General features: G+C 49.2%; 3 protein-coding genes across 6 annotated transcripts; 2 read left to right on the forward strand and 1 right to left on the reverse strand.

The window, feature by feature from the left end:
* The first annotated feature begins 415 nt into the window (after positions 1-415).
* LOC123148122 (protein argonaute PNH1) lies at positions 416-13,499 on the forward strand. 4 transcript variants are annotated; one of them, XM_044567481.1, is made up of 23 exons: positions 416-595; positions 7,050-7,617; positions 7,707-7,918; positions 8,021-8,167; positions 8,287-8,420; positions 8,525-8,634; positions 8,811-8,917; positions 9,262-9,400; positions 9,540-9,656; positions 9,969-10,076; positions 10,167-10,238; positions 10,338-10,460; positions 10,559-10,718; positions 10,809-10,930; positions 11,034-11,171; positions 11,261-11,403; positions 11,486-11,548; positions 11,743-11,806; positions 11,882-12,017; positions 12,320-12,393; positions 12,756-12,850; positions 12,953-12,999; positions 13,112-13,499. In XM_044567481.1, exons 2-23 carry the CDS (start codon positions 7,210-7,212, stop codon positions 13,279-13,281), a joined length of 2,889 nt encoding a protein of 962 aa, XP_044423416.1. In that variant the 5' UTR covers positions 416-595; positions 7,050-7,209; the 3' UTR covers positions 13,282-13,499. The 4 variants fall into 4 exon arrangements, with proteins under 4 accessions (XP_044423416.1, XP_044423418.1, XP_044423417.1 ...); XM_044567483.1 differs by having other exon boundaries at positions 7,094-7,617; XM_044567482.1 differs by having other exon boundaries at positions 7,127-7,617.
* Positions 13,500-13,812: 313 nt separating this feature from the next.
* Positions 13,813-17,211, reverse strand: LOC123148123 (pentatricopeptide repeat-containing protein At1g31430). Its single transcript, XM_044567485.1, has 2 exons — positions 15,309-17,211; positions 13,813-15,209 (listed from the first exon to the last, which is right to left on the reverse strand). Exon 1 carries the CDS (start codon positions 17,209-17,211, stop codon positions 15,628-15,630), a length of 1,584 nt encoding a protein of 527 aa, XP_044423420.1. The 3' UTR covers positions 13,813-15,209; positions 15,309-15,627.
* A 111-nt stretch (positions 17,212-17,322) lies between these two features.
* Positions 17,323-19,168, forward strand: LOC123148124 (aurachin C monooxygenase/isomerase). The gene is made up of 4 exons (XM_044567486.1): positions 17,323-17,593; positions 17,697-18,022; positions 18,176-18,386; positions 18,494-19,168. The coding sequence occupies exons 1-4, from the start codon at positions 17,348-17,350 to the stop codon at positions 19,013-19,015; spliced, it is 1,305 nt and encodes a 434-aa protein (XP_044423421.1). The 5' UTR covers positions 17,323-17,347; the 3' UTR covers positions 19,016-19,168.
* Positions 19,169-20,940: the final 1,772 nt, after the last annotated feature.

A 20,940-nucleotide genomic window follows, 5' to 3' on the forward strand; every position in this document is an offset into this window, starting at 1 on the left:
GGGGCAAAAAATGAAAAGAAAACGTTCTCTACACTCAGAGGTCGCCACGCCGTGTTTCTCGTGTTTTCACCGTGCGTAAAAAGCCACGCGGTAAATCAGGAAAACCGTAACGTTCTACGTTCCACCAAAGGCCTCGCCTAAAGACGAGAGGTAAAAGAGAGGGAGAGGCAGATTAGTAATCGCAGGGGTAAAAAGAAGGAAGCGGGCGGGGTGCGTGAAAAGACGGCCGCCGCTTTTGTGTTGTGCGTGCGTGAGCACTGGCTCTGCTTTAGCTCGGGCTAGGCTGCGTGCATGGCATGGCATGGCAATGGCGTGGCCCCCGGCTACTAGCTTTGCTTTGCTTTGCCTTTTAGTTTTGCTTTTCCCGCGGCTTTATATAAGCGCAGCGCCCCTCCGGCGCCTCATGCCACTTTGGACCGGATCTTTGCCTGCCTGCTTATTACTATCCTCTACACTTAGCCGTTGCTCACTGCGACTACCCACCGTTGCCATTGCCAAGGGAGCAGCCGAGAGGAAGCTAGCTTGGATAGCAGCCAGGAGCCGTTCGGATCCCGAGCGCGCTTCCCTGAGGCTTCTATCACCACGCATCGCTCAGGTACGCTACGGTAGCTTCCGGTGGTCGTTGCCTAGCTCACATCCTCTCCTCTCTCTCTCTCTCTCTCTCTCTCTCTCTCTCTCTCTCTCTCTCTCTCTCTCTCTCTCTCTCTCTCTCTCTCTCCATCCATCCTCTGCCGGCCATTAAATGGACGCATGCATGCAGCATGCACGCGATCCACTTCTTCAAACTTGGGCGGAACAACTCATGATTGCGTCGCTTGTAGGCTTCCCGCTCGTCGTCTTCCTCCGACTCTCCTTCTTGCCTCCGCGGTAGGGCGCCCTAGGCTGGCTGATCCTCGGTCCTTTTTCCCTTCCATGAAAGCAGCACAGTAGGCCGTGTTCATCTACTTGTCCTGCCATGCTAGATTGATACTTGATAGCACACCATCGACGACGAAAATTATTCTTGAGCCTGGCAGGTTACATGTGGCTGGCTAGTGAGTGGACACCACGTAGGCGAATGAGTGGGCACCCTATCTCCCGTAGATTTTTTCTGCTACTGCCACTCTTTTTCTAGTCTACCAACTCATGTGAGCGCACTTCATTCCACCCCCAGGGTGAAAACGGTAGTATTATGAGCAGTAAAGTAAAAAAAAACTACATTTCATTTTGCTGCAAAAAACAGCACACGCATGCTGGGGCGAGTGGGCGACAGCGTAGACGAATAGCATCTCCGTTTAGAAAAAGAAATGAGGTCTCAAAGCAAGCAGGTCTCTTTTATCCACGACAGCGGTGAAAAAAACAACCCGGCTAGCTTTCATGGGTCCGTGCCAAAAGCCTCTTTCCGCAGAGCATTTGCGGCCCTTTTCTCTTCCTTTCACCCGTCGACCAGGGTAAAAAAAAGATAGAGCCAGCCAGCTGCTACGCAGTGGAGCTCTGTGGAATGACTCAGCGAGTGGCCCTATCTAGCTATCATCCTACCGGTGGGTGCTTGCCTGCCGGCACGTCGCCCGTCCATCCATCCGTCCGTTCGTCCGTAGGGAGAATGCCGGCCGGTGTCACCTCACCGGCGCGGTGCGTACGTTCGATCCGATCACCGCGACCGCTCGCCCGGCTCCTTCCTCCGGCAGGGAGGGCGCGGCGGCGGTGGCGCCCCGCCGGGCGACCGACGTGACGGGTAGATTTTACGTGCACGCGTCGCGCTGCCCGTACGGCCGCGGCAGGCGGCCCCACCGCGTGCGTCAGCCACTGTGCTGTGTTGCTTGGCGTGGCTTGATGAAGATGCGCGTGCCGGCTCTGCCGGGCTTGTGCGCGCCGCGGCAGCACGCCTCCCACTTTCATTTTCATGCGTGCAAGCTTTGTGTACGTAGCAGTACCTTTTTTTACCCAAATCGGGCGGTTGCGCCAAAGGTGTTCATAACTCGGCCGTCCGTCCGGGGACACTTCTCGGGCGAGAGAAACAAACGAAAATAATACTCTCTCAGTCAATTATTTGTCTTAGATTCGTCTAGATACGAATGTATTTAAATCTAAGACACGTAATTTCGGATGAAAATAAAAGTATTTCAAGACGCGTGATAGATGAGCTGCAGATTTCGGGAGTTTTTGGTCGCTTACGTGTCCCACCACCAAAGGGTAATTGGAACAAAGGAGTGCTGCAAAACTTATAGACATGAAACAACCAAATAATAATAATAAGTGGCTGAGAATTTTAAAATATGAAACTTGATAAAAAAAAATGACATCGATACTCCACAAATCACTCTGCAAAACAGTCTAGAACTAAATTGAACAAAAGATGCGCCTGAGACTTTTAAAAGAAAATTCACGCGCTTGGCAAACACATTTTAACAAACATGTATGTATGTGTTTTAGGCATTTTTATGGCTTGTGATAGAACTTGAATTGCGCTATGTGTTTTAAGACCGCATATGCTCTTGACATATACACATAATGCACAACACAAACACGTTTTCCTGTGCAATATTAAAATGTTGCGGAAACTAAACTGGGGCAAATCCCGCTATCTAGGGCTAAAACCTAGTCTGAAACCCTAGAAAAGAACCGAGAAACATGCTTTTAGGATTTATAGATGGAAGTAGGAATATGATTCTATCATTTAATCTCGACAATGAGTTATTTAACATTAAAAATAATATTTTCTCAAGTCCTAGGCCGAATCAGAGCCTGGCATTTTCTGGCTTGCTTTGCAAAGCCCGTCTGGAAAAACCACCCACTCAATGTTAGGTTTCACGCAAACAAGGCAAATGCTGCGTGCCATATTGAAAAATAATACCAAAAGTAGGGTCTCTAGTCGAGGCTATCGACAAATTGGAGATGACCGACACCATGTGAGATCGATCTGCGGTGAGCAAAAGAACCCATCGACATTATACCGGGGAATGAAAAGCCATGGAATGAATACTGAGCCAGCTAGGAATCTAGACAATGTTTCTTGTCATCGCACGACCATGGCGATCAGCTTCATCTAGTCTATCTTGGACCAAACACGGCATCTCTATATAGTTGCTTGTCTTGTTGTCAATATAATTTTTTTCTGAGCCGTATAACACATTTTTTATGGTGTACCGACATTTACATCAAAACAAAGACACAAATACAAATATTTTTGCCGACATGCTAGTACAAATTCGACCGCTGTTGTACACACACACACTTATTTAACACAAAAATCAACGGCATCTTCATCTAGCTTCTCTGGGTGGCACGCCACAATTATATGTTCGTAGTGACACACGAGCTATATTCCCCCTTGCGCACGAAAAAAAGTACTCCGTAGTCGTCTATATCTATACAAGTGAAAGAAACCGTTGCTCCGAAAAAGACGGACAAAAACATAAAACCGGACCATTTTCCGTTCCCCCCACTCCACGCGCGCGTGCGTGCATGGCTCCTCCCGCGTGCGCGCGTGCCGCCAGCCTCCGTGTGTCTGCGGCGTTCACGCCCGTACGCGCCCCCGCGTGGGCGAACGGCCAAGCGCGCACGCCGACGGGGCCCCGGACCGGACGGCGACCCCTTCCACCCCGGGAGCGCGCGCACGCAGCGCATGGGCTGTCTGTCTCGCCTCCATCCGCTGCCTTTCCCCGCGCCGCTTGGTGGTCGCATGGCTCCGGCGCGGCTCGCACGCCGCGTCGCTGTCCCGCCCACGCCCACGCCCACGCCCGGGGCAAAAGACGCCGGCGATCGGGACGGCACCGTGTGGCCTGTCTCTCTGTCGTTCGTTGGTATCCCTGTTGGCGTGCGTTTTGCCTCGGCTTCGGACCGATCGAGGCCATCTCCGTTCTCGTGATAATACCATGGCACAGTAGCACCCGCATGCCATTCACGTGCGCGCTCCTCTAGGCTCTAGCCATGGTGCTTCCAAAAAATCTTCCTCCCTTCCGTCTCTCGGATGGGAAAGCATGTGTGCATGTGTGCATGCAGGGCCGAGCGAGCATCATGGCCCGTTCCCAGCTTCAACGCCGCCATGATAACTCTCTCTGCCCTCGCCATCAGCGGCGGCAGGACTGCTGCGTACCACACCTGGTGCGCTGCCTGCACCACACCGTCAATGATGGCTTTTCTCCGCTCCCCACCACCTCCGTACGCACGGCGTGGATGTTGCATCGCATCTCCTCCCGCCCGCCGGTCAACTCCTCCATCGAGCCCCGATCGAGCGACGCGACGCCGTAGTGGGCGTCCCCACGCCGCACAATCTGGCGCCGCACCATGCAGATTGTGGGCGCGATCACCACCTGTTCCTGTTTCTGTTTCTGCCTCAGCCTTGCGCCATGCCCGGCATCTCTCCGTGCGACGCGGCACAGCTTTATTGACCAGAACAGGCCTCCACAGAGGAGGAGGGAGACGAGTCTGCGCGGCAAGAGGTGCGTGACAGTGACGAGGAATCTGGCACGGACGCTTCAGCATTAGACCTCGATTAGGGTAACGCCATTACGAGATGGTGTCTGCCCTTAATTAATCACGTAGTACAAGTAGTGCAACGATTTCCACGAGACATTCCAAACGTCTAGTAGTACTGTACCAAGTTGCCGCCATGTCGCTGCTCAATCCGTACGAGTTCCCCTAATAGCTCGATGCCAACGCGTTCCCGCCGATGCATCCATAATCCAAATCCATCGCGGAGACGGCGGCCAGGGAATCTGTTCCGATCCTCCCTCCGGCCGACTCAAAAGAAACTCCAGGGCCCCGGCCGCCGTAGACGTAGTGCATGCCCTGCCCTACCAAGGGCATGATGGCGCCTTTCTAGCAAGTATAAGTAATGGAGGAGGCGACGGGCCCAAAACAAAACAAAACGCACTAACGAGGCCATGCCGCAGCAGCCGGGCCGCAGAGGCCTGGCCCTGAACTCTGCACGCAATAGTATAGCAAGCAAGCAGCACGCGCACGCAGCCGCTGCCATGCCATGCCATGCGCGCGCAGGCACAGGCATTAACCCCACTCACGCACAGCGGCAGCGGCGACGGCGGGGCAGGCTGGCGCGGGGCGGTACGGTGGGTGGGCACTGGGCCAGTTGGTTCGTGCCGCAGCCGCTGCCTCCCGCTGCTGCCTCCTCCACTCGCGCGGCCTGTAGCCTCTGGTCGAACGCTCCGCTTTGTCTCCCTCGGAGCGGAACAGGAACGACGCCTCGGCCGGCGCGCCGTCGCCCGCCGCCGTGGCCGCGCCCACGACGTTGAACGCCGAAGGCCGGGCCATGCCTATGGGTGCTCATTCTCCGGCTTGGCTGGGCTGGCGCTGCCGTCGTGCGGCAGTGTTTGGGGCCGTGCGCGTGCCAGAGACGGATGAAGGAATATAGAATGCGTTCGGGCCATGAGGATTGAGGGTTCTATTCTGGAACAGCGGGGCGCCTTCTTCCTTGCTGTCGGCCACCGAGGCTGTTGGTGGACGACGTTTGCCGCTGCTTTGTACGACTAGTGGAGCAGAGTAGAGTAGCGCTGGTTGCCTTGTTTGTTTAGGGGTAGCCTAGCGTCAGGTTTACGGTAGTGCCACTCACGGGACCATCACCAGCAACCTGAGAACCCCTTGCTAATCCAACGTCCGTACAGGAATTTCGTTCCACAAGTAGTAGTGGTATGGCTTTCAAACGATTCGGTTAATTCATGTTGCTCGTATGTTAATTTGGTGCCATTTTCAAGTATTCTGTGCAAAAACCATATGAAAGTTGGGGCTGTGTAAGAAAGAAGCACGTCCAGGAGTACAGTGTGAGAGGAGAAATGCTACTCTTACAGGCAATTCACTACGGATTAGAGCCCACAGTTTTTTACAGTATGCGCACCACCGCATCATGCAGCACACGCTCTCACACATGCTCTCCTTTTGAAGGATTATTTACTCTCCCGGTCTTTTTTACCGTGCATATAAGAATTGTCTGAAATCAAACTTTAGAAAGCTTGATTATATTTATATGAAAAAACATCAACATCTACAAAGCTAAATTTATATAATATGAAAACTAATGTCGTCATGCATCTAATGTTGTTGATTTCATATTTGAAATGTTGATATTTTTTTCTATAAACTTGGCCAAAGTTTACAAGGTTTGACTTTAGACAAATATTACATTCTTTTTAGAAAAAGAGGATGACCCCCGGCCTCTGCATCTGGAAGATGCATACGGCCACTTTATTGATTATTCAACAAAGACACAAAGTGAACTAGTAAAAAGGAGTCGGAGGGAGTATTATATACTACTACCTCCGTCCCGGTGTATAAGTCATTCGCGTAGTTCTAGGTCGATAATTTAACTATCTAAATATGTATTATATGTGACAAAAAATATATATTTAGAAACTACATCCGTGTGGAAATCTAGTGGTATACTTTTCATGACATATAACACATATTTAATTCCTCAAATCGATGACCTAGAACTACGTGAATGACTTATACACCCGGACGGAGGGAGTACTAACAATAAAGACACAAAGTAGCTCCTCATTCTTTTGTAAATAAACAAACAGTCTACGACCTCCGCTCCTGGGTGCGATGAACAACAATAATAGTAGAGTACAAGGCACTAGCGGCCAGGCGCACGAACATGCGATGCACTTTTCAATGAAAATCCCCATCATCCGACCTCCTCCTCCGATGCCACCATTCATCGGAAGCTCACCTCCCCACTAGAGTATCTCGCGCCCCGATTAATCCATCCACACGGCCCATACCCATGCTACGAATAAATGCTACCGTCTCCTTGCCCCCCGCCCCCCGCCGTTTGCTTTCTACGACGCCTGCCACCTTTGTAAACCCCATCCCGGACGGAGGATGGATTAATTGGAGCGCCGCGCGCCGCACCGCAGAGGATGTACAGTATCACGGAAGGGAACCCCCCCACCCTGCGTGCCTGCGACTGTGGCCACAAGAGGTCAAACCTGCTGCTGTTGCCGCATCAGTGCCGTGCCGGTTCTAATGCCTTTCTGTCCCGCCCGCCCCCATTAACCCATCCTCTCTCTTCTCTTCCCTCCTTACCCCGCTCCTCTCCTTCGTTTTTACAGTGGGTGGGTTCTTCTTGCTTTGCTCCTTGCTGCTGATCGCGCAGGCTACTGTGGTCACATTATAAGGCGCCGTGCAGGGGGCGCGCAGGGGGCCGCCCGCTCCGGTCCTGCCAGCGACCGCCTTGTCGGGTAACCAGCGCGTCGCCAGCCGCTTGCTCACATGCTGGAGGTGCTGGAGATGACGCCGCCGCCGCAGCAGCAGCCCCGGCGCCAGCCCAGAGGGGGCGGCGGCGGCGGTGGGAGGAAGCAGCCGCTGCAGAGCAGCGTCGCGCAGCCCAAGGCGGAGCCGCCGCACCCGCCGCCGCCAGAGGGAGCCAAGAGGTGCGGCGGGAAGCGGCGCGGCGGCCGCGGGCGCGCCAGGCCCGCGGAGGAGCCGCGGCCGGCGCCGGGGCCCGTGGCGGCGGTGGCGGCGGCGGCGGCCACGCGCGCCGTCATTGGCCCGCCCGTGCCCGGCAAGGGGCTGTCCTTCTGCCGGCGGCCGGGGTTCGGGACCGTGGGCGCGCGCTGCGTCGTCAAGGCCAACCACTTCCTCGCCGAGATTCCCGACAAGGACCTCACCCAGTACGACGTAAGTGCTCGTTCCCCCCGCCGTTCCCGCTCCCAGAGCGCGGTCGAGATGGAAGAATAAAAATGCTGGCTTTGTTGGCGTCCTTGCAGGTCAAGATCACGCCGGAGGTGACCTCCCGGTGCGTGAACCGGGCCATCATCGCCGAGCTGGTGCGCCTCTACCGGGAGTCCGACCTCGGAATGCGCCTCCCGGCCTACGACGGCCGCAAGAGCCTCTACACCGCGGGCGCCCTCCCGTTCGACGCGCGCGAGTTCGTCGTCCGCCTCACCGACCACGACAGCGGCACCGGCGTGCCCCCACGGTACGCGCCCGCATTTCGGCATTTCTACTCTTGTTACGCCCTCCTTCTTGATGGCAGCCAACTCATGTCTTGCTACTTGCCTGGTCGACGACGGTGCTGCAGCGAGAGGGAGTACAGGGTCGCCATCAAGTTCGCCGCGCGCGCCGACCTCCACCACCTCCGGCAGTTCATCGCCGGCCGGCAGGCCGACGCGCCGCAGGAGGCCGTCCAGGTCCTCGACATCGTCCTCCGGGAGCTCGCCAGCCAGAGGTATTCACTCACTCGGCGCCTGCATTCAAATTAGGACGCACAGCACGCATCATCCGTTGCAACTTCATTCAAGCTTATTGGATGGAGCTGAGCTGATGGCGTCTCCTGTGCAATGGCAGGCACGTGGCGATAGGGCGGTCGTTCTACTCGCCGGACATAAGGAAGCCGCAGCGGCTCGGCGACGGCCTGCAGTCGTGGTGCGGCTTCTACCAGAGCCTCCGGCCGACACAGATGGGCCTGTCGCTCAACATCGGTGAGATGAGATGCTCGAACATCTTGTGCCCCCCCATGCATGTGATCTCCTGCCCTGGCCCTGTGCTTGCTGCTCGCTTACACGGTGACTGATGTTGATGCCAGATATGTCGTCCACCGCGTTCATCGAGGCGCTGCCGGTGATCGACTTCGTGGCCCAGATACTAGGGAAGGATGTCATGTCAAGGCCATTGTCGGATGCAAACAGAATTAAGGTAAATCGTCGCTGTGGGGAGCAAGGAATCTGGCATACTACTGCTGCACTGGCCATGTGCCAGATGCTATTCCTTTGCTTGCTACTGTATTGGTTACAGACTGTTAGCTGGTTCGTTCATGTCCTTCTGATTGTGCCGCGTTGCCTAACGAAGATATTTTCCTAAATGCCAAGCAGATCAAGAAAGCGTTGCGGGGCGTCAAAGTCGAGGTTACTCACCGGGAAAATGTGAGGCGGAAGTACCGCATTTCGGGGGTGACTGCACAGCCAACTCATGAACTCATGTAAGTTTAGATTGTGCTTCATTCCGTTGCTCCCATGTAGTGCCATTGTTTGGTTAGGGCCGTATGCATCGTTCTGATGCAGAGGCCGGGGCATTCCCCTTTTTCAAAAAAAAAAACAAAAACAAAAAAAAGAGCCATTGTTTGGCAGATGTCTACACCAAGCTTTTCAGCAAGCACAAAGGCCTAATAGCACACCCTCTTGATTCCTACCTTAAAATTCAAACCGCGTACTTCAATATATTGATTGGATCTAATCAGTAGATAGAGTGAGCCTAATTATATATACATGGGAGCCTGATTGCTACAAAGTGCCCAACTGTGGTTGATTTTGCTTCTTTTGACAGTTTCCCAATTGACGATCAAATGAATATGAAGTCTGTCGTGGAGTATTTCAAGGAAATGTATGGGTTTACCATTCAGCAATCACATCTTCCTTGCCTTATGGTTGGAAACCAAAAGAAGGCAAACTATCTACCAATGGAGGTAAGCTTGGCAAATCGCAAGTCCTGTTAGCTGGCCAATTTGTATATTGGAGTAATGTTTTTTACTTCCTCGGTACGAATTGTAATGTTAGTATCAGTGTTACATCGGTCGATTGTGTTTTTGTGACTTTTCTTACCAGGCCTGCAAGATTGTTGAGGGTCAGAGATACACAAAGAGGTTGAACGAAAAGCAGATCACATCACTGCTAAAGGTTACATGCCAAAGGCCTAGAGAAAAGGAAATGGATATTCTACAGGTCCAGAGTTTTCTCCTAATCACATGAATAACTGCATATACATTTACATGTTGGGTAGGGTTAGATGTGCTAGGTTTTTGTTCCAACGAAGCTGATGGTCTTGTTAAAACAAGTCCTGTGCATTGCCACACATGCATGCAGCATGCTCATGCTCATTAATTGTCCTATCCTTAAGTGCTTGTTTTTATTTGCCTGTGGTCCAAACTTCCCATGCAATACATGCTAGTACTAGGGTTTTTCTTCATGGAAGAATTTTGCTGATCAATGCTGTTGGTAAATAGAGCTCAGGTGTCTAAATGAATTTGTTTTCAGACAGTCCATCAAAACGGATATGACCAAGATCCTTACGCAAAGGAATTTGGGATCAACATAAGTGAGAAGCTAACATCCGTTGAAGCGCGGGTCCTTCCTGCACCTTGGGTACAGTTATGATCGTACAGTGTTATTCTTGTCTATAGTTAGCTGATACTCTTTGCTAATAATGCGGACATGGTTTTTTGTGGAGTACAGCTGAAATATCATGATGCTGGAAAGGAAAAGGAGTGCCTGCCACAGGTTGGTCAATGGAACATGGTGAACAAGGTTAGATTCTATTTCTGCAGTAGTTGCACGCCTCATGTCCTATTTATCATGGTGCGGATCACACTTTGTTTACAACTAAAATAAACTCAACTTTTTCAGAAAGTGATCAATGGGGGCAAGGTAAGTCACTGGGCTTGTATAAACTTCTCAAGGAGTGTTCAAGAAACCACTGCACGCGGATTCTGCCAAGAGTTGGCACAAATGTGTCAAATTTCGGGCATGGTAGTGTAACCCTCATTTCTGATAATTTTTTTTTACATGGCCATTGTAAACTTTCATGCGTAGCATGTTGTTTAGTTTGATCTCTGCTGTTATTGCAGGAATTCAACAGTGAACCTGTGCTTCCAATATATTCAGCTAGACCAGATCAAGTAGCGAAGGCACTAAAGCATGTGTATAATGTTGCACTACACAAACTCAAGGGTAAAGAACTTGAACTTCTTTTGGCCATCCTCCCAGACAATAATGGAGCTTTATATGGTAAGTGCCAATCATGCTAATTACCCCGTGTATTCTCATTTCTTCTGAATTCTCTTATATTGGTTTGAATCATAAACTCTATTTTTGCAGGTGACATCAAGCGTATCTGCGAAACCGATTTGGGCTTGATATCGCAATGTTGCTTAACGAAACATGTTTTTAAGATCAGCAAGCAATATTTGGCAAATGTCTCACTAAAAATCAATGTTAAGGTACTAACTTTATCACCTTATTTACAACAAACATACTGTAGACCAATAATCTAGTAATTTGCTACCATGCTAATTTATGACATGTTGATATGATTAAATTCAGATGGGAGGAAGAAACACCGTGCTCGTGGATGCGCTAAGTTGGAGGATTCCGTTGGTCAGTGACATACCAACTATTATATTTGGTGCAGATGTAACACATCCTGAAACTGGGGAGGACTCTAGTCCATCCATTGCTGCAGTAAGTCTTAGAGACCTGTTCTTCTTATTCCACATCACTCTCCATACATACATATATTATTTGGCCCTTTTCTAATTAGCTGCTTGCAGGTTGTGGCTTCTCAAGACTGGCCGGAAGTTACAAAATATGCTGGATTGGTGTGTGCGCAGGCACACCGACAAGAGCTCATTCAGGACCTTTACAAAACATGGCATGATCCTCAGAGAGGCACCGTAACAGGAGGCATGGTCAGGTATTTATCAAGGAACACTTCTTGAAAACTAGTAAAATAACTTTTTCAATGAGATACTTGATGTGTTTATTTTGCTGTGCAGGGAACTCTTAATATCATTCAGGAAGGCCACGGGACAGAAACCATTGAGGATAATTTTCTATCGGTGAGCTAGTGAAAATGCTATAAGATAATAGATAGTCAAACACAATAATGTTTAGGTTTGGCATCTTTTGTAGAGCGGAGTAAAAAGAACATTTCAAGGCCTTTTTATGTGGCAATTAAACTAGCATATCTGGTTATTCTATAAATTAACACTATATCTTCCCCGCAATTTTTTTAACACCATCTTTCATCCAGGGATGGCGTTAGTGAAGGCCAATTCTACCAAGTTCTCCTTTATGAGTTGGATGCTATCCGTAAGGTAGGATACACTTGTGTTTTCTAATGTAGATCTTCTAACCACTTCAGACATTTTCTAACAAATGCTTTCTTCTAGGCTTGTGCGTCCCTAGAACCAAATTACCAACCTCCTGTAACGTTTGTGGTGGTTCAAAAGCGTCACCATACAAGACTGTTTGCAAACAATCACAAAGACAGAAGTAGCATGGACAAAAGTGGAAATATTTTACCTGGTAATCATCTAGTCATGGCCTCTATATGTTTGAAGCCATGGGATGTAGTGCACATTATTACGTCCACTAACATATTGTGAACTTTTTAGTATTTAACTGTTTTTTTATATGATACCATTTTTTTCATGCTATTATTGAAACTATTAAAACACAATTTGGGTAAGCTAAATATTTTCAGAAAGGAAATTTGGGTATGCTCATTGTAGGATACTGTATTTTTTCCGGTATAGCATACTGTATGTAATATGTGATTCCATTGTCTTGGTAATAATACAAGGACTAATTGCTTGCAAAAATTACAGGAACTGTTGTTGATTCGAAGATATGCCACCCAACGGAGTTTGATTTCTACCTCTGTAGTCACGCTGGAATCCAGGTAAGAATATTGTACTGGTCCCTTGCTGAAGGCTGACATACACTGAATTTGTCGTTGCTCGGGTCCCGTGCCTTGTGGTCAAGCATTTGAATAGACTTGGTGTTCTCTTTTCAACAAAGCTCTCACTGCGCCTAGCTAGTACCTAGCAGAGGAGACATGGTAAAAAGAATAAACTAACTGACAGTATGCCAAAAAATTTAGATCATGTGAATGTACAAACACATGAAAACTTCCACTTCTTTTGGAAAAGATTGTACTGTACCTGCAAAAGTGTTGTACTAGAAGTATGGGAATATTTTACCCCAGATTCTCCACCCTCTTGTGATTTGATGAAATGACTGATGTGTGAGTTCTGTCACCAGGGAACAAGTAGGCCAGCTCACTACCATGTCCTCTGGGATGAGAACAACTTCTCGGCAGACGAAATGCAGACGTTGACAAACAACCTTTGCTACACGTACGGCATGATGACTGCTTTGTGTTATGTTTTGTCTCTTGCTCTTCACACCTGGATCTTCTAAGAAGTGACTGATCTGATTCTGTTATGCTGATTTTGCAGTTACGCACGGTGCACGCGCTCCGTTTCCGTCGGTATGTTCTTCCGTGGTAACCGAAGCATTCTTCAGCTTCTCTGTTTATCTGCAAACATTGTAAGTTCTCGTACCTACGTATGTCGCAAATCTGAACCATGGTGTCTTTGTCTTTGCTGCTCCAACAGTCCCACCTGCGTATTACGCGCATCTGGCTGCGTTCCGGGCGCGGTTCTACATGGAGCCGGAGCTGTCGGAGAACCACACGTCGAAGAGCTCCAGTGGGACGAATGGTACCTCGGTGAAGCCTTTGCCCGCTGTGAAAGAGAAGGTGAAGAGGGTGATGTTCTACTGTTGACAGAGGGACTAGTTTTAACTACTCACAGTTATGTGCCTAACACTGTAGAATTTAGCACTAGAGGGTTAGGTTAGCTTTCTCCCGGAAAGGAAGAGAAGAGAAGATCATTTCTGCATTTTGGACCCCTGAAGAATCTCTCGACTACCTCTGTAAAGTATTCAGAAAGCATGTATAATAGTAGTTCTTGCTTGGGTCAGATGTCATCCAGTTCCTGAGCAGCAATGTTTAAACTCACCAGCATAACTGACTTGCATGCTTCTGGCCAGTGCATCTGATATAACTGCTCTGATGCTTTCCCATGACAATAATACGAAAGATCTCAATAGAACATAATCAAAGAGTATAGATGTAAGTTGGAGCTACTACACTTCTCCAAAGCTGGAGTTTGAAATGGACTGGAACAAGGGAGGGGAACGTTTGGTTCTTGGGTACATATGTACCCTATATGGATTTTTTTTTTAGCAATTCAATAAAAAGTCAAAAATCTCTGACAATATTTTTGAAATAAACTTGACCTTCATTGTACTAGTGAGAAAAGTTTCACAAAAGGACAATTCCTCTTTGACTTCTTTTTGAAAAAGACAAATTTTCGGTCAAAATATCGTGAATAGTGACCTATAATAGCAAATAAATTTTGTCTTTTTTGCTGTGAAGTCAACGTTGGTTCTTTTTTGGTGGAAACTTATATACTAGTGCGCAAATAAGTCAAGTTAATCTAAAAATACTTTTGAACTATTTTGACTTTTTGTTTAATTATTTTTAAAAAATATCCCATATAGGGTGTATATACATGCGAGAGCCAAAGGGTATTTCCCCTGGAACAAGAACATATCTAGCGATACTAGCCTAAGGTGGAACTGTACTCCAACGTCGAAATAGCAGCGCTAGTGATCATGAAAAAACAAGATTTTTTCTTTGTTTGATAAGGTATGATGTAATAAAGTAACCTGAAAATATTATTCTGAACAATGAGATGTAGGAGTATAACGATAATTTCAGTTAATAGTACCTTCTGGTTTTTATTTATCATATAGTACCTTCTGGGCTACTCCAAGTTTCCTTTTCATAGATGTGAAATTCTATGATATGATAGGTTGGTTTTGCATCATATTTTCAAAAAATATTAAGAACCTTTTTATGCCTATCTGTACTGCTATTTTTAGGGCTGGAACCATAATATGTCCTAGATGTTATCAACGGACTTAACGGGGCTTTCTTTTTTGTACTCATAATTAAGGTTATGCGTAGCTGAAATATCCACACAAAATGAAGGTAATAGGCAGTACTAGCAGGTTACCTCCGTGAGAAAGAAAGCTTATCAGTTTATAGTGTGTCATTCTGATTTTCTTCCACAAGTAGCACCAAAACTATGAAATGAACGCAACTGAAAATGCAAATACAGCCAGAAAACTGCTATATTGTCACCGGCTACAAGCCTTGATTTTTGCCTCATGTGGTAAACTGAATTCTTGTTTAGTTAATTCACTGAACCCAAACAGTGGCTTGAATTGATATTTTGTAACTAGCGGATGAACTTACAAGAGATATTTTCAAGATGTTGGGAGGCAGCCAACTTATGTGATCTCCTGAACAACGTTCTGAAGATAATGTACTGCATTAGGGTCAATGAAATTCTGGGTGTCGGTCAGTTCAGGCTGAAATCCATCAACAAGTGCAAGCCAAGTATTAGCTAGTCGATTAAACGACCAAAGTCATACGGTCTCATCATAAGATTACAAATGGTCACACTAGAATTTGGTGCATTATCGATAGTGTCAAGGTGCATATTAGCCCATAGGTATATTCATCTGCAACAGAAATAGATGAAAGATACCATTGGCTTGGTAACTAACCTTGATTTCTTCGTTTCCAGAAATGTATGTCATTTCATTGCAGGAGTTAAATAAATAGTAATTTCACAAGTCTCGCTGAAAATGTTCAAACAAATTAATAACAGATAGAAGAGATGGCTCGCAAACAAAGCAATAGGAAGAAACAAGCTCCACCAAGTAAACTGTGGATCATACCTGTGATCGGTTCCTGAAAATAAGTACTGATCGTTATCAAGGATCAAATCAACCAACTGCAGAAGACAATGCATTTCAACACCTCTGTTCTGAAAATTTTAGTCCCGGGGTCTCAAGGAGGTAAAAACAGGTGGAATTTTGAGCACCTTTTTAATTGTTAACGAACCGAGTCACCGCAGCTAAATTGACCATAATATTTTGGTTATATCAATGCAATCAACTCAGATCAATGGATCTCTAGGAAAAATTACTCAGACTAATGGATGTTTTAGCCATTCCTATGTTGAAGCACTAGATGTGCAAGTGCTAACTGCCATCTTCAGTATCCCTTCACCTCGATCAAGCTGCGCCCTGCATTTTTCTTGACACTGGGGTGTGCGATCTTGCTCCTTACTCTTACTACATCCTCCCATCGACTTGCAGTTGCATACACATTAGACATGAGCAAATCCACATCAGGAATTTGGTAGCCTCGCTTGCCTATTCGTTTGGTCAGCCTTTCGCTCATCTCGACATTGCCTTGAGCCTTGCAAGCAGTGAGGAGTGCACCAAACAGCGGCATAGCGTCCTTGTCAATTGGTATACCCTTGATCAACTTCTCAGCTTCATCAAGTTGACCAGCACGACCTAAAAGATTGACAAGGCAACCATAATGTTCAACTCTTGGTCGTATCCGATAAACCTCCTTCATAGCACGAAACTGTTTCCGCCCTTCATCAACCAAGCCACCATGGCAACATGCGCTCAGCACCCCAATGAAGGTAACGCTGTCAGGCCTAGCGCTGCTTCTCTCCATATCCTCAAACAATTCGAGGGCTCTACTTGCCTGACCATTTGTGGCCAGGCCGCAGATAATGGCTGTCCAGGCCGTAGTGTCTCTGCCTTCCATTCGTTCAAAGACCTCCACTGACTTCTCTACATGCCCACACTTGGCATACATGTCGATCAATGCGGTGCCAAGAACTGCATCAAGCTTCATCTTCTTACCTTCAGCAAGCTGGTGGATCCACTCACCTTGATCGAGCGCGCCAAGATTGGCACAGCATGTCAGGAGAGTGACAACAGTGAACCTGTCTGGCTCAACTTGATGCATCAGCATGTCTCGAAACAACGACAATGCCTCCACGAAGCATCCATGTTGCGCATACGCGTTGATCATAGCAGTCCACATGATTAGATCCTTCTCTGTGCATTGGTGGAAGAGTAATCTCGCCTTTTCCACCTGTCCGGCCAAGGCATATCCCGACACAAGTATGGTCCAGGAAATGATGTTCCTCGCTGGCATCTGTTCGAACAGCTTCACTGCCTCTTCCAAGCAAGCATTCTTCGTGTACATGTCCAGCAGTGCATTTGCAACTGGGAGGCTGAACCCAGTGACTCCATCCATGTAGGCATGAATTCTCCTTCCTAAGCTCAGGTCACCGGCTCTGGAGCAGGCGGTGAGTGCGGTCAGCAACGTCACCCTGTCGGGTGTGAGGCCGCCCCTTTCCATCTCCTCAGCCAAAGCAACCGCGTCTGTGTTTCGGCCACTCCTGACATAGCACCTGATCATCATATTCCACACGACCAGCGCCCTCTGCGGCATTTCGTCGAACACCTTCCGCGCGACTTCCGGACGGTCCACCGTCGTGTACATGTCCATGAGCGAGCTCGCGGTGTAGGCATCCCACCGGAAACCGGTCTTGAGGGCCGCCGCGTGCGCCTTGCGCCCCTCGACGGGTACCTTGAGGACCCCGATGGCCCTGAGCACGAACGGGTAGGTGAAGCTGTCCGCCACGAGACCGCGTCCGCGGAGGTCGTAGTAGACCGCCATGACATCGGCGTGGCTGCCGCGCCTCGCCAGGGTCCTGATCAGCAGGTTGCACTCGCGCAGCGGCATGCCGCGGCGGCGCGCCGTCGCCATCCTGGGCGTGTGGCGGCGACGCGGGACGCGTGGAGGCGCGCGCGGGCCGGCCAAGATGGAATACTACACTTTTAGCCAGGTGCCGTGTAGAGATAGCAGTGAGCGATAAGAGGCCCTCGCGGAGTTGGGAGAAGCGATGGCTCCTGAGATGGGTGGGCGGGTGGCCGTCGTGGTGGGAGGGAGCGTGGCCGGCCTGGCCTGCGCGCACGCGGTGGCGGCGGCGGGGTGGAAGGCGGTGGTGCTGGAGAAGGCGGCGGGCCCGGCGGCCGGAGGCGGCACGGGCGCCGGGCTGGGCCTGGACGCGCAGTCTATGGAGACCCTCGCCCGCTGGATCCCTGGGTGGGGTCTCGACGCGGCCACGCTGCCGCTCGCCGTCGACCTGGTAAGCCCGTCCGTCCTCCCGGCAAATCGCAAGCTTTGCTTCTTCGTTGCGTTCCTTGCGGTGTGGGCATGGGTTGAGCACCCCTGTTGTGCCGCAATCGCAGAACAGGGCAACGGACAGCGAGACGAAGGCGGCGCGGACGCTGACGAGGGACGAGGGGTTCGACTTCCGCGCGGCGCACTGGGGCGAGCTGCACCGGCGGCTTCACGAGGCTCTGCCGGCCGCGGTGACCGTGCACTGGGGCCACCAGTTCCTTTCGTTCGAGGTGTCGGACTTGGACGACGGTGGTGGCAAACGCGGCGGGGTCGTCGCCACGGCTCGCCTGCTCGGAACCGGTGAAACGGTGGAGGTCGCCGGGGATTTGCTGGTCGCGGCGGATGGCTGCACGTCGTCGATCCGCCGGCGCTTCCTCCCTGACCTCAAGCTCAGGTGAGTTACAAATCTCTTCGACACTTATGATCTGACAGCAATTTAGGAGGCAACAAAGAATCTCACGTTTTCAGTAGTTGATCAGCTCGTCTTTAGGACATTATAAGTTCATCACAGACGACACCGTTTCTTGTTTTTGCGGCCAATGTGCAGGTACTCGGGGTACTGCGCATGGCGAGGCGTGTTCGATTTCACCGGGAAGGAAAGCTCTGGCATCATCACCGGCATCCGAAGAGCGTACCCAGAGCTCGGCAGCTGCCTGTACTTCGATCTGGCCGAGAAGACTCACGCCGTGCTCTACGAGTTGCCCGGGAACAGGCTCAACTGGCTGTGGTACATCAACGGCCCAGAGCCAGAGCTCACGGTAATGGCGATCCCTTGTCTGCTTGCCCAGTTGCTAACCATGAGAAACCATTGATGGTTTTTTGTCTGACGGACTGGGGGATCGGTCGGGCTGTGGCTAATTAACAGGGGAGCTCGGTGACGATGAAGGTGAGCGACGCCACGCTGGCAGGGATGCAGGAGGACGCCGAGCGCGTCTGGTCGCCGGAGCTGGCGCGGCTGATCAGGGAGACGGCGGAACCCTTCGTGAACGTGATCTACGACGCGGACCCGCTGCCGCGGCTGTCGTGGGCGGGCGGCAGCGTGGCGCTGGTCGGCGACGCGGCGCACCCGACCACCCCGCACGGGCTGCGGAGCACCAACATGTCCGTCCACGACGCCCGCGTGCTCGGGGAGTGCCTCGCGAGGTGGGGGCAGACGCCGCCGCCACGCGCTCTGGCCGAGTACGAGGCCGCGCGGCTGCCGGTCGTGGCGGCGCAGGTGCTGCACGCCCGCAGGCTCGGGCGGCTGAAGCAGGGCCTGCCGGTGGAGGACGGTGACACCGGGGCTTTCGACGCGTGGGCGGCAACGGCGGAGGATGCTCTGCAGTTGCGGCAGAGGGGCATGCCGTATTTTGGCGGCGCGCCGACTGTTGACGGCGGTAGTTTGTGAGTTACGAATTTTGATGCTGGACTGCCGGTGAATGGACACAAATCTATATCTCATTTGTGTATTTTTTTCTTTCAAAAGTATGTTTGTATTCAAATCACCAAATAATACAAGGTCCTTGACCGTACAAGCACAGCCTTACAGAACCAGAGTAAACCTTCCGAGAAAACCCCAGCAACACAAGAGTCTGCAATCAGAGCCAAGGCAGGTCATCATTTTCAACCACGGTATAATGCCCGCCACGCTCAAAATATATATAGTATTGTTGCTCAAAATATATATAGTATTGTTGCCACTAAGGATAAAACGACGAGATTTTGCCATATTGATTGACTTCTTCATGTCTACATTATGTCATTTTACTTATTGCGATACTTTGTTTCTTGTAAACTTATTACCTTGAGATGCATGCTGCATGGCGGTTTTGAAGTGAAGTATTAGTAGTAGATGTAGTTGGATTAATGATCTACTTATCACACACGTAATGTCTATATGAGATTATGCCACTCACATATACCCATCATTTTTAGACCAACCACATAATTCATGCAAATTATTCTTATTCAATTCTCTAAAAAGATTTAAGTGAGGCAATAGAGTCCTGATTTTTTCTACAAAAATATAATTTAACACCGTGCTCTAACATATTGAAGTGGAGGACCATAGCAATTCTATAAACGCCTCTACTCAAATGGATATAAGTGAAGAACAATTGAACATTCTTTTTTTAAAACACAACAAATGAACATTCTAAAAAGTAAGATGAATGTGTGCCTCTATTAATATGTGTGATCAGAAAACAATGATTGTGAAGACCAGCAAATAAAAGCAAATGATGCTCCAAGTAAAACACATATCATGTGAAGAATTAAAATATAGCTCCAAGTAAAATATACCGACATTTTTGAAGACAAAAGAAAAAATGACATCCGAGGCATCCCCAAGCTTAACATCTCGAGTTTTCCTTAGATATTACCTTGGGGTGCTTGGGCATCCCCAAGCATAGGTTCTTGCCGCTCCTTATTCTCCTCACATCGCTATCTCATCCAAAACTTAAAAACTTCATTCACACAAAATTTAACAGAAACTCGTGAGATAGGTTAGTACATATAAAATAGATCATTCACTCATGTAAAAGACAAGATGCATATTTATTTCCAAGAAATGTCTAATGTATTATATCATTTCCATAATTTATAATACATTGGTGCAGTGGTGCACCACCAGGAGCTAACACGACCAAATGCCCACGACAGCTAATACGTTGGTGCAGTGGTGCACCACCAGGAGCTGCAAGAGATGCTCACCAAAAGACCTAAAGGCAATCATCACACTAGGGCTATGGGAGTTATGGAAACATAGGAACAACGTCATCTTCGATGGAACTTCAACGTCTCCTCAACGTGTGATCAGTAACATAGCCCGTGAGGGCAGAACCTGGAGAACGGTAGCTCTTCTAAAAGGAGAGTTGGACTTCTTCTTCGGTGGGTTATCAAGGTGGGCTAGTACCGAGTAGTCAGTAAGGTTGTATAGGTGGAGGCTGCATTAGCAGCGATGTAAGATCAGGTCTTTGCATACCTTGGTGGGGGTCTCCTTACCTTTTTCTTCTATCAATATATGATATGCACGCTCTTGCATATTTTAGAAAAAATGAACTTTGGAGTCACATAAATATGATTTTCTTCATGTATTGAGGGAATCACAAATATGCCACTATTGCTAAGATTTTAGGCTATGGGGCTAGTTCAACTTCAAGGTAAAAGAAAATCATACGATCTCAACTTGTATGTTGCGTAATCTACGATTAACACAACTGGAAGGATCTAGGGTTTCTCTCCTCCCTATCCCTTGGCGGCTAAGGTAAACTCACTACTGAAATCAGGATCTTTGTCATCAACCAGTTTTTTGCCGTCTGCTACCTGACGTCA

This window comes from Triticum aestivum, chromosome 7A (genome assembly GCF_018294505.1).
Source record: "Triticum aestivum cultivar Chinese Spring chromosome 7A, IWGSC CS RefSeq v2.1, whole genome shotgun sequence".
Classification (NCBI taxonomy): Eukaryota; Viridiplantae; Streptophyta; class Magnoliopsida; order Poales; family Poaceae; genus Triticum; species Triticum aestivum.

What these genes read in the sequence shown, in the direction of transcription:
- LOC123148122 (XM_044567481.1), top strand. Translation starts at nt 7,210, where the DNA reads ATGCTGGAGGTGCTGGAGATGACGCCGCCGCCGCAGCAGCAGCCCCGG. An exon ending in CGGGAGCTCGCCAGCCAGAG is followed by an intron (nt 8,168 to 8,286) that starts GTATTCACTCAC and finishes GTGCAATGGCAG; the next exon opens with GCACGTGGCGATAGGGCGGT. An exon ending in GGGTCCTTCCTGCACCTTGG is followed by an intron (nt 10,077 to 10,166) that starts GTACAGTTATGA and finishes TGTGGAGTACAG; the next exon opens with CTGAAATATCATGATGCTGG.
- LOC123148123 (XM_044567485.1), bottom strand. Translation starts at nt 17,211, where the DNA reads ATGGCGACGGCGCGCCGCCGCGGCATGCCGCTGCGCGAGTGCAACCTG.
- LOC123148124 (XM_044567486.1), top strand. Translation starts at nt 17,348, where the DNA reads ATGGCTCCTGAGATGGGTGGGCGGGTGGCCGTCGTGGTGGGAGGGAGC. An exon ending in CTCCCTGACCTCAAGCTCAG is followed by an intron (nt 18,023 to 18,175) that starts GTGAGTTACAAA and finishes GCCAATGTGCAG; the next exon opens with GTACTCGGGGTACTGCGCAT. An exon ending in GCCCAGAGCCAGAGCTCACG is followed by an intron (nt 18,387 to 18,493) that starts GTAATGGCGATC and finishes GCTAATTAACAG; the next exon opens with GGGAGCTCGGTGACGATGAA.